Source organism: Panthera onca, chromosome B3 (assembly GCF_046562875.1).
Source record: "Panthera onca isolate mPanOnc1 chromosome B3, mPanOnc1 haplotype 2, whole genome shotgun sequence".
NCBI lineage: Eukaryota > Metazoa > Chordata > Mammalia > Carnivora > Felidae > Panthera > Panthera onca.
The window spans coordinates 136,333,375-136,346,001 of NC_138344.1; the positions used below are offsets into that span (position 1 = coordinate 136,333,375).

The 12,627-nt window shown below is 44.8% G+C and overlaps 1 protein-coding gene across 7 annotated transcripts in view; it reads left to right on the plus strand.

The window, feature by feature from the left end:
* Positions 1-11,043, plus strand: part of PPP4R4 (protein phosphatase 4 regulatory subunit 4) — a 108,308-nt gene extending 97,265 nt beyond the window's left edge. For 4 of the 7 annotated variants that reach the window (XM_060620651.3, XM_060620654.3, XM_060620656.3 and 1 more), the window contains 2 exons: positions 844-991; positions 4,147-5,297. In XM_060620651.3, coding sequence (XP_060476634.1) covers positions 844-991; positions 4,147-4,171 — 173 coding nt within the window. In that variant the 3' untranslated portion in view covers positions 4,172-5,297. Of the gene's footprint in view, positions 1-843; positions 992-4,146; positions 5,298-8,657; positions 8,903-10,954 lie in introns of those variants that run through there. The other 3 variants (XR_009606553.3, XM_060620653.3, XM_060620652.3) reach the window with 3 other exon arrangements.
* Positions 11,044-12,627: the final 1,584 nt, after the last annotated feature.

Here is a 12,627-nt window from a genome sequence, read left to right on the forward strand (position 1 = left end):
GGTTTCTTATGCAGTTAAATATGTACTTGGTATGTGACCCAGCAGTTCCAGTCCTAGTCTTTTACTTGGCAAGAAATCAAAACGTATATGCATACACAGACTTGCACACACTTGTTCATAGCAGCTTTCTTTGTAATAGTCAAAACTGGAAAAAATCCAAATGTCTATCAGCAGGAGAATGTATAAGCCAATTTTGATATATCCATACAATGGCGTATCTGTCACCGATAAAAAGGAATGAACTCTCGATACACGCAAAAACCAGGATGAATCTCAAACGAATTGTGCCGAGTGAAAGAAGGCAGAAATACTGTATGATTCTATTTACGTAAAATTTCTAGAAAATGCAAACTAACCTTTAGTGACAGGAGGCCGATTGCCTGCGGTGTGAGGCGGGGCAACCAGAGTGCGGGAGGTAGGGATCAACAGGGTTCCCTCTTGATGGTGGCGATGCCTTCATGGCTGTGTACGTATGTCAGACCTTAATCTGCGTGGTTTATTGCCCGTAAACTATATCTTGATAAAATTGATTTTTTTTTTTTTAACGTTTATTTATTTTTGAGACAGAGCATGAACAGGGGAGGGTCAGAGAGAGGGAGACACAGAATCTGAAAGAGGCTCCAGGCTCTGGGCTATCAGCACAGAGCCCGACGCGGGGCTCGAACTCACGGACCGGACCGCGAGATCATGACCTGAGCCGAAGTCGGCTGCTTAACCGACTGAGCCACCCAGGCGCCCCGATAAAATTGATTTTAAAAGAAAAAAAGTCAGCTGTCATTAACCCCAGGTTAGCCTCTTTCTTTGCTTATTCAGTACGTCTGACTGTACTCGAATTCCTTTCAGATGATTCATTCCGCACTCGTAATGCCTGTAGTGCCCCAACCACCTTTTCTCCCAACGCTTCCCTGCCGGGCACCTCCCGTGGGACAGGTAACTCCGTCGATCCAAAGAGCAGTGGGAGCAAAGAGACACCACCACGAAAGGCTACCTTGTAAGTACTCCAGTGCTGTGCGAAGCGTACCATTCTAGGCTTTTCTCAGGCACTTCCCTTCCCACTTAAATGCTTTCCAAACAACAGACAATGTCCACAATGAGGAAATGGTATAAATTGAAAGGAGTTATTGCCACGTGTGTCTCTGTCGGGTCAGATACTTTATGTAAGATGACTTATACGTGGCAAAGACACCGTAGCCTTAGGGAATGAGGAAGAAACTTCAAACGGCTCCCATTAATATCCGAGACGCATTTATTTTTCCGTGAAGTGTTTGCATTTAGGGGATTTTTCTCTGAGGAGACACTGGGTGTTAACCACATCCCTTTCGAGCAGCCAGCTTATGTACACAGTATTTAATCACCCGGCGCTTCGAAAGGTGGGTACAGCGAATGCCACTGGAGAAATACTACTGCAGCCCGTGATCCAGGGCTGTGGGTCCCGCAAACTGGAGATTTCTGCAGACTGTACCTGGCCTTCAGTGTGGTGGTTAGAAGGGGCCTCTGTTCTTCTCCTTTGTGATTCCTTTCTGTGCGCTGTTTATATCCGTTGTTTGAATCGTGGAAGCCTTTGGTACTTCCAGTTTAAACATTTAGGAGAGTAGACTATAAAAATCTCCATGGTTGGGGCACCTGGGGGGCTCAGTCGGTTGAGCATCCGACTTCGGCTCAGGTCATGATCTCGCGGTCCGTGGGTTCGAGCCCCGTGTCGGGCTCTGTGCCGACAGCTCGGAGCCTGGAGCCTGTTGCGGATTCTGTGTCTCCCTCTCTCTCTCTGACCCTCCCCCGTTCATGCTCTGTCTCTCTCTGTCTCAAAAATAAATAAATGTTAAAAAAAAATTAAAAAAAAAATCTCCATGGTGAGAGATCACATCAAGGTGGAACAGATTCATCCCAGATGCCCAAACGATCGTTAAGGTGTACTCTTTCCTATAGGACACCTGGACCTTCTGAGTCGAATGGACCTTAACCAGGACTCAGGTTTCCTTTTTAAGCGTATCTCACTGAATTCATGAATATTCTCTAACGAAGTTGCTCGAATGCATCTTTTTTGCAGAAACTTCATGCTTTGGTCCCATTTAGGAACTGAACTATATCTTAATTTAGTCTAAATTTTAATTGGCCACTGGTATGTATACAAATATGGATGTATTTAAAATTCATTTAAAACTTAGGAACAAATTTATTGAATGGAGCTCTAGCAAAGAGTAGGACTGTATCATAGAAGAAAGCAATAGCAAATAGAAAAGGTAATACTGATATTAAAGGGTTTGTTTTTGTTTTAAGTTTAGTTTTGTTTATTCTTGAGAAAGAGAGAGCAGGCGGGGGAGGGGCCGAGAGGGAGGGAGACAGAATCCCAAGCAGGCTCCGTGCTGTCAGTGCACCGCCCGATGCGGGGCTCGAACTCGAACCGTGAGATGATGACCCGAGCCAAAACCAAGGGGCAGACACTTAACCGACTGAGCCGCCCAGGCGTCCACTAATATTACGGATTAGTAGCACTGATACAAAGGGTACTTTTATTTACGGAGAATGTTCTTTGCCCCAGCAATTACTGCTCGAGCGATTGTACTGTGGAAATTCCATGTAGAAGTCCTGAGGATAGAGGCAGGACAGGGTAATGGTCTATAGAGAGCATGGAGCTGGAGCCTTGTGCCCTGGTTCCAGTGGCAGCTAACTACTGCATACAGTTCATTTCAGCACTCTGGGCCTCATTGTGCCCATCTCTGAAATGGGAGGGTGGACTCGTGCTTCATCACTTAAGGTATCTTCTTCCAGTCCTTGCGCCCTGATCCTTCCTGTCTGTCAGCCTAGTCCCTCTTCCTCTCAAAAGCTTGCCCTAGAATTCTTCTATCGAAGATCATACTTAGTGATCAGAATGTAATTCATTCTCTTCCCAACTTATTTTTCTAAATGTCATAGACATTTTTTAACGTAAAGATTGCTAAAACCTAATATTTATGCCAGCTCTCCTTTATTTCAGATTACTGTCTTTATCTGTTCTTTCATTGTTGAACATGGCTTTACTTTTTATAGACTGAATTTTCTCTTGCTCAATATATATATAATTATATTTGTAGAATTATATAATCAAATTATATAATTGATGGTTAAAAAATAAATGGAGACAGACTCTAAAAAATCCCATCATGTGTTTCCTCTTTTCTGAATGTTTTGAAGAAGGAGGAATGTTGGTATTATAGCTGCTTTTTTATTTATTTATTAAAAAAATTTTTTTTAACATCTGTTCATTTTTGAGAGACAGAATACAAGTGGGGGAGAGAGGGAGACACAGAATCCAAAGCTTAGGCTTCAGGGTCCGAGCTGTCAGAGCCTGGAGCAGGGCTTGAACTCACAAACCATGTGATCGTGACCCGAGCCAAAGTCGGCCGCTTAACCGACTGAGCCACCCAGGCGCCCCTTCAGCTGCATTTTTAGCAGGAGGCTGGATATCAAGGGCGTAACTGTATTTTGGTGGAATGTTCTAGTCTGCATTTTGTCACGAGTGCACAGGGCCGCGTGACTGGAACAGGTGATTGGTGTCTGCGCTGGGCTTGTTTCTGTGAAGTGTTATCCACAATTCGGTGCCCGTTGCTGCATCTGGATGAAAATACCCCTTTTTCCTTACAATAAGCTTATGAAGTGATCTCAGAAGGTATTCATTATCTCAGTTTTGCTCCTCCAAAAAATTCCATGCGGTACGTTCTCCAGCTTTTCAGTGTCCTAGAGATGATACAGCTGGTATTTCAGAGTACCAGTGTCTTAAAGGAGGTATCGGGATGCGTCGTATCGTGTGTCCTTTAAAGCCGCATAGTTGATATGCTTGGGCCTGTGTTAATTTCCACTGTTGTCCTACCAAAAAAAAAAAAAAAAAAAAAGGCAGGAAAAGCTGTATGAATGGAATTGAATGCTTTGTTAGATGTGCATGGGATTTGGTAATTAAAGATAGTTCCAAGTAATCTTTAATGTGGAATTTCTTTTTCATTTACACAGAATCCTCATATATTAGATTTATTTAAAGTGAATTACATTTCTTATTTACTTTGTAAGCACTGAACGGATACAGTTTTTCATGTTTTCTCTTTTTCTCTTCACTCTCTCTTTCCCTCCCTTTCTGCCTCTTCCCCTCCCTCCCTTCCTTCTGTCTTGACAAAGAAAATCGAGAAAATCCAATCCTTAAATCATCCGCTTGATGAAGAAGGCAAAAGAAAGACAACTGGAGATAATGTGATTGATGGACAAAAGCTAAAGCAATGGCTGGGGCGTTTTTTTGTTTTTTTGGTTTTGTTTTTTTGGGTTTTTGGTTTTTTTTGTTTTTGTTTTTGTTTTTTTTTTTGGTTGATGAATGGAAAAGAGACCCATAATGGCAGCTGATGTTGATAAACTTTCCGTATTTGAAATTAGATTCCCTAGGTGGTATAATATGTATTTCTTGAGTAATAATGTGGTTACAGAATTCCAATGTCATAGTGAAGTGCAACGAAAACCAACTTTAGGTGTCCGCTTTAGGCACTGCTAGAGAGGAGACCAGTCTGCATTCATCTGTGCAGGAAACCAGCTGTTTAATTGTTCTAGAGTTTTAGCACTCAAACGTTCTATGAAAGGCCAAACCAACTGAAATTGCTTTAGCTGATCATTTGAAGGGGCCTTGGGAGTAAGAGAGGCACTGCATTTTCTCACAAATCTCCAGGCCCAATTGAAAAGTCACACTGGAAAGGGTATGAGCAGCTGGCCGCGATTTTATCGGTCCCACGGTGGTGGCGACGGTGTTGTTCCTGGACGTTCTGAGATTTCCATTTGGCATTGAAAATTCTACAGAGATTTCTGAAAACTTTAGGTACAACTACCTTAAAAATAATAGATTGATGATTTCATTTCCTAGAAGAATTTATTTTATAAATACTTTGTTTACACTTTAGATTGTACTTGTCCTTACTGAATTTCAAATGATGAACCTAGTTTGAATCAGCTGTTATTCTAAGCTATCATGCTTAAGCTACATCAACAGCATTCATTTGGACTGATGCTAATATTCCCATCAAAATTTGCCTGTGGAACATACACAATTCTTAATTTTAAAATGTCAGTTCTTGAGATCTACTGTATGAAGCTATTGTCAGCTTCCCTATTTCAAAATGCAATCAGCATCTAACTCTATTGATATTAGAAAATATTTGTTTTTTAAAATACATTGATGTATGATAAAGATGATCTAATTTGTGAATGCATACGCGCGTGTGGTTACTTTTTATAATGTGAAATGATGAATAATGAATTGACTCAAAATAAAACATAGGTTAATGAGATACCTGTGTTTGTGAGAAAAGTTTTAAGTACTTACCTGCAGTTTTTTTTTTTTTTTTATTCTACCATTAAGTAGAGTAAGACCGTTCATTTTGAAGGAGTGGCTGAGAACCACCCCAACATCAAGTATAAATTACTCCAGGGGCAGCAACTCAATGTGAGTCTTCTCCAAGACGTTTATTTTCCCTTTTCCTTTCATATGGCCTCTTTGGAGCTAGTTTTAGTGATTCTTAATATCTTTCACTTAAGGACAGTCAGGTAAATGGAGTTGTTGAACTCCTCAGTTTGTCAGGAATTAAAAATCGGGTAAAAACCAGGTTTGAGTGACGGGACAGTATCGACTCAGTGAATTCAGTCTTCCTTGTGGATCTCATGTAACTGTTTCGACCGTGACCTCTGTTAGCATCTCTAACGTGAACCTGACTACGTGACTAGGAGAGCACGTGTGCGGTGTGTGACGTCCAATCACGTTCTTCCTGCACTTGGATTCATACTCGGCATTGACTCTGTTGCTTTAAATAAAATGGAGAATTTCACTTTATTTGTTCAATAATGACTAATAATAATAATAGCAGAGTTAGGGGATTTATTTTCCACCATGCATGCGGGAAAAGAGTAAAGTGTTTTGCCAGAGAAAACTCACTACTGCGTGTAAATGTCATGAGTGTGCAGAAGTCAGCTGCGGTCTTGGTCCAACTTACTAAACTGTCAGTTAAGACGGTTAATCAACATTACTTTCAGACGTACTCTTTTTTTCCCACAGAACATGATTACTAAAACCACTGACATATCTGCTAAACTTATACTTCCAAGGACAGATATGTAAAAAAAATAAAAAGAAATAAGCGAGTGAAAAAACAAATTGGTGACAGTTACGAATATTCACGTATATCTCGATTTACACCAGAAGCAGAACTGATGCTCTTCGTAAAAGTTCTCAGGGTAACAATTCATCAAATAGATCTTTTAAACCAGTTGTGTGACATCTGGAGCTATAGTGATACAGAGATGGCTGGCCCCCTTGTCTTCTTAATTATAGAAACTTGCATTCTTTTTTTTAAAAAAATTTTTTTAATGTTTATTCTTGAGACAGAGACAGAGTGTGAACAGGGAAGGGTCAGAGAGAGAGGGAGACACAGAATCCGAAGCAGGCTCCAGGCTCTGAGCTGTCAGCACAGAGCCCGACGCGGGGCTCGAACCCACAAACTGGGAGATCATGACCTGAGCCGAAGTCGGACGCTTAACCAACTGAGCCACCCGGGCGCCCCTAGAAACTTGCATTCTTAAGGACAGGTTCTAAAATTTCACTAGTTAGCATTACAAGTGAAATAACAGATCCATAGAACTCGATTTAGCTGGCAGAAATGGAGATTGGGCTGAAAAGGAGTTTACTTATTAGAGAGGACACAGAGAGTTGTTCTTCTTTAACCTCATACACATTAGAAAATCATTTCCATTATTTGACTGCCTGAGTTCAAACATCTTCCTGTGGAAGGATGGATCCGTTTGCCCTGCAGTCGTGGGCGTATGCGAAATACTCAAACTGAAGGAGAACAGACTCTTCAGCTTGAGTAGGAGTTTTGCAGTCAAGATAAAGTGAATTGGATCAATTCAGTAATCTGTTCTCAGTTGTTACAGCGCGTGTGAATGTGGGTGAGTGTGTGTGTATATGTGTCTGTGCGGGAACAGTTTTTAAACCTGACAACTCAAATATAGTGAAGCCTTGTTACAATGTTCAGATTTCCGTCCCTCCTGCCCCCCGCCGGTTGAAACCGTGAAATTTTTTTGTAAGATCTATTGCATTTTTCATTGGTCTGCATTTTTTCACCAGGCATAGATCCTTGGAAAAGCTGAAACCTCTAAGTGTCTTAGGAGTTTCTTAAAGCACATGTGGCAGGATTATTTAAAAAAAAAAAAAAAAGTTTTTATGGAGTAAGGAATAGGGCCATTTTTCTGCTTCGAAGGGTAATGTGTTAGATATAATTATTATGCTGTTACTGTTTTCAACACATATGGGGAGAGGAGGGGGGAGTTTGAGCTGCATGTTATAGGAGTCCTTCGATAATAATGAAGCTTTCAGTAACTGGGTTTGGCCCTATTTATTTCAGAGGCTATTATGTTCTCATGGACTTTCTTTTCTAGGTATCCTCTCTTAAAAGGGAGTCATTTTAACTCCCTTTTATATCTCTTTCCACTATTTTTTTACAAACACACTTGAATGACAGAATACTAGCGCGTCAGTTAAGAATATCAGTTGGAGTTAGTCCTCTATTTTTGCCTCATTCTGGGTCCTAGAATTGCCTGGCCATTTACCAAGTGTCACCCAGTGCTTTTGGAAAAAATGTAGGAATGAAGTAACCTGCAGATTTTAGAACGACGAAAAGTCCGTCTTTAGACTGCTGCTTGATAGTATTACCTTAAGTACAATTCACGTTACTCTGATTTATATTCATAGTCAAGAGGACTAAACAATAAATTAATTTTAGGTATATTTCAACACTGGGTAGCAAACAGATGGAAATCCAATTAGGCATTTAGTCGACACATTGAATATTCCAGATTCGCTAGATCTATCCATGGTTCTCTGAATTTGCTCCTAAAATATCTTGTCTCTGCAACAGAAAATGACTAAGAAAATGGGGGGGGGGGGAGGGGCGGTATTTGCTATTTTCCTTTTAACTTTGTGACAAAGCCCATGCTTATGTTCTGTTTAAGCAAAATGGGTCCCGACGGGGAATGAATGCATGCTGCCTGTTTAGTTGAATACTCAGATCGATGATTTAGGTAGAAAGCAGAAAGAATGAAATGAGCCAGGGGGTTAGGGGTCAACGTAGACAGGGCTCTGGCTGCCGTGCCCCACCACGTGGGGTGACCGTGGGCAAGGGCTTTCCTTTCTTGGAGATGAGATTTTTTTTTTTAGTGTTTATTATCTATTTTGTGAGAGAGAGCGTGAGCACGTGAGCAGGGGTGGGAGGCAGGGAGAGGGAGAGAGAGAATTCCATGCAGGTTCTATGCTGTCAGTGCAGAGCTCCACCCGGGGCTCGAATCCACAAGCTGTGAGATCATGACCTGAGCCCAAACCAAGAGTCGGATGCTTAACCGACTGAGCCACCCAGGCGCCCCTTGGAGATGAGATTTTTGCCACGAAGGCAAAAGTGCCTGGGGCTTGTGAATGTCATCATGGCCCATGCCCGTGTCTCTGTTCCGCATTTCTTCCCTATGTGAAATGAAGGTATTGAACTCGATCTGTGTCTCACTGAATGCCTCTGTCAAATGATCTGATGCACCATGGAGTAGCCAGGGCCGCGCTCAGGCCAGTGCTGTGGTCAGGACTGACTGCAGCTGTTTTGTTCTCATTTTAGTCACCAAGAAATGATTCTATGACAGATTAAAACGTGGCTCGAGAGGGAAGTAAAGGGAGCGAAGCACATGACTCATGGAAAATGTGTCTTCCTCCCAAAGGCTTCGTCTTGAAATAGTGTTCCGATCTACCATTTTTCAAAGTCCTGATATGTGAGTCACAATGGAAGGTAAAGATATTCTACCAAACCCGTCTTGAGTCCATAACAAAGGCTCTGAGAAACAGGCTTAAAATACCAGATGGACTGTCCAGACATCTCCTTAAAATCAGTGAATTTAATAGTCGGATTTATCTGAGGATGGCTCAGACCAGCAGAGGACGAGGGGGACACTCTCTTCTGCCGCCAGGTGCCAATAACCCATGTGGGTTCAGCTACCTCGGGTCCGGCGTCTCCTGGAGCACCGTGTACTCACACGTGTCTGAAATCGTAGGAGAGCTGGGTTCACCACCCTGCCCCGAAATAGAAGCACTCCAGAGGTTTCTTCATAGATCATGAAATGACGTGGCTGGTCTATTCGGATGATGGGGAGGCATGGAATCAGCAATCGTTTCTAACAGGGTTCCCGTCACTGCCTCAGCTCCCTTTTCATCAACTTACAATCCCAGCTCTTTGTAAAACCTGGAAAAGGAAATGATGTGGGAGACCATTTGTGTGGCAGTGGAGGGGAAGGAGCTGGTTGAGCCCCTTGACATTTTTTGCTACGGTCCCACCCACGGGGTTTAATGGTACAGGGCTCATCTGTGCCGAGAGGAACGGTCTGAGGTGGTACCAGGGATTGGCCTAGAAGCCGGAAACAATACCAGGACACCCCAGGGACCCCAAAGTGAGGTACATTGTGGGTGTGCACCCAGGGGACTCTGCCCAGCCAGTTCATGCAAACATGTATCAAATACACAAATAGTTGGTGAGCATGTACTTTGTGCTGCTGACTCTTGAGCGGCTGTTGCCTCCCCTCAAGAAGGTTTTCAAGCTGCCTGGGACCGCGGGATACTTTGACCTTCCTTTTGGCAGGCAAAGCGGGGGCAGGGGCGTGGTTACTCTCCTGTAGAAGCTTCCCAGCACCTGGTGCAGCGCTGAGGCGGTCCCTGGGGTCCCTCCGGTTGCCCGTACTCCCTCTGCCTGTCATGTTTGGGAGGCCCTTTTGTCCAGAAACCTCCTGTGATGGAAATGATGCACGTACGTAACTTCTATAAGGGAAGATAGTGAAGACATCTGTGGTTAACCTAGAGATTCTCTAATTTCTTGGAGTGAAAATTTACTTTCCAGAGTAAACAGGAGGAGAATATTTAATGGCTTGCGATTTAAACTGTAAAACAGCACACGTCTTCATTTTTAAATGTGTTTACAGCAGAAGTTCTTTGAGGTGCTAGTCTGCAGGGTGGTCGTGTTTATTTGTCTTATTTTCCCTGAGACGGTAATGCCTGATTGCAGGCCATGGTTAGCCTACTGGGTCCTGCTTAAGTGGTTACCTTTTTCTTTAAAAAAAAGTTTATTTTTGAGAGAGACGGGGTGGGGGTGGGGGAGAGAAAGCACAAGTGGGGTGGGGGGAGGAGGCAGAGAGAGAAGGAAAGAGAGAATCCCCAGCAGCTCCCGCGCTGTCAGCACAGAGCCTGACTCGGGTCTCGATCTCTGGCCGTCACAGGTCTCGATCTCACAAACCGTGAGACCATGACCTGCGCGGAAATCAAGAGTCGGACGCTTAACCTCCTGAGCCGCCCAGGTGCCCTTGAAAATCTCCCGCAGAATTGGAAGCTGCAGTTGTATGGGAGAGTACGAATCAGACTCCAGACCTGAGAAAGACCATAGTGGGAGATGGTGGAATGTTTTCCTGGTTGCGATAACAAGAGGGGGTTACTGCTGGCATTAGTGACACTGGCCAGGAATGCTAACCGGTTACCCGCGATGCACGAAACCCCTCTGAACAACAGCCCCCCCTCCAAACCAGGAGGGCTTCCGTGTGGAAGAGGACTAACCCTGCTCGTAGTAGCTTCAGAGTCAGAACTGAGGCCAAAGAGCATGAGTTACTTAGGGAGGAGTTATGGGGGGGTGGGGGGGTATAACAAAAACAATGTTAGCCATTTGTGGATTGAGCTGCTTTTCAAAGAATTCGTGAGTTCTCTGTCATTGGAAGCATCGAAAGAATGAAAACCAGACAGCTATTTTGTAGGGATATTCTAGAGGGCACTTCCCCAAGGGGTGGGAAATTGGGCCAGGTGACCTCTGGGGGATTCTTTCATCTTGAAAGTGGTGTCACTCCATGCAATTTTAATGAGTCTGTGACCCAATTTCCATTTCAGGGGGAAATCTTGAGCGTTGGGAGTGTGAAGAGGGAGAAATCCACATAAGAGAAATTAAATTAGTTACATGTTTTAATAAAGTAGCTCAAAATGACCAAAATATCCAACTTGAATGCTGTTTCGAGTTTTGCGTAATTTTAAATCTAATTTTCTCCTGCAACGTGGCATTTAATCGATGTTAAACAGTCTGCAAAAATATTTGTTGGTTTTGATCACCTTTCATACTTAGGGACTGGGCCCTAATGAAGCATCTTGACTTACCTTGGATACTTTCCAGTTTCTGGAAGCAACGGAGAGGTCACATAGGTCAGCCTGGAGTTGGAAGATTCTTCCAATTACCATCTGCTCAAGCAGTTCATACATCTCCTACTTTTTATTTATTTTTTAATGTTTATTTTTGAGAGAGAAAGAGAGACCGAGCACGAGCGGAGGAGGGGCAGAGAGAGAGGGAGACACAGAATCTGAAGCAGGCTCCAGGCTCTGAGCTGTCAGCACAGAGTCTGACATGAGGCCTGAACTCACGAACTGTGAGATCATGACCTAAGCTGAAGTTGGACACTCAACCGACTGAGCCACCCGGGCGCCCAAGATACATTCATTCATTCATTCCTTTAGAGACAGAGCACAAGCGGGGGATGGGCAGAGACAGGAGACACAGCCCAGCCCCTCCCTGGGTCACCCCGTCCAGGGTCCCCGTTCTCATTGAGTTTATGTGCTGGTGACTCCCAAAAGTGCCTCTCCAGCCTGGACCTGGCCCTCAGCTCCGGCCCCAGCTGCCCCTGGGCATCTACAGATCTTTCTTCAAAACATTGTTTTTGTACTGCTTATGTATTTTTGAGAGATGAGAGCGAGCCGGGGAGGGGCAGAGAGAGAGAGGGAGACACAGAATCCGAAGCAGGCTCCGGGCTCCGAGCTGTCAGCACAGAGCCTGACGCGGGACTCGAACCCACGAACCGCGAGATCATGACCTGAGTCGAAGTCGGGTGCTCAACCGACGGAGCCCCCCGGGCGCCCCGATGCAGAGAAGTTCGGATCCACACGCTTTGCACTGAACCTATGAACGTGTGCCCAGACCTGTCCCTCCCACGGTCTCTCCATTTCGGGAAACGGCAAATCCAGCCTTCCCGTTGCTAAGGCCCAAAACTTGGCCATCTTCTCTGCCTCCCTCTCGCTGTCCCCCGCCCGCATCCGCTGCATGGCACACCCCGTCACCTCTAGCTTCCTGGCGGTCCCAGGATCTAACTGCTCCTCGTGCCCCCTGCTCCACCCGCGTGCCCAAGTGTCACAGCGACCTCCTGACCGCTCTTGCTTCCTCCCTCACCTCCACCCACCCCTGCCCCGAGTCTTTTCTCAGTGCAGCGGCTTTCGTGACCCTTGCACACAAGTCACACCACGTTGGTCCTCTGCTTTGACCCCTCCGGTGGCTTCCCATCTTCCTCAGGAAGGCCATAGACTCTTCCGGGGCCTGTGACGTAGCTCCTGGACGACTGGGCCCCTGGTTCATCCCTGACCTCTCCCGCCGCTGTAGCCCCCCGGCTGCCCTGCGGGTCCTCGAACCCACCAAGCACCCTCCTCCCCCAGAACTTTCACCTCTGCCTGTGACCCTTCTCTCCCCGAAGAGATCCAGGATCACGCTTCATCTTCTGGGGTTTGCTTACGGCTCCCGCCTTCGT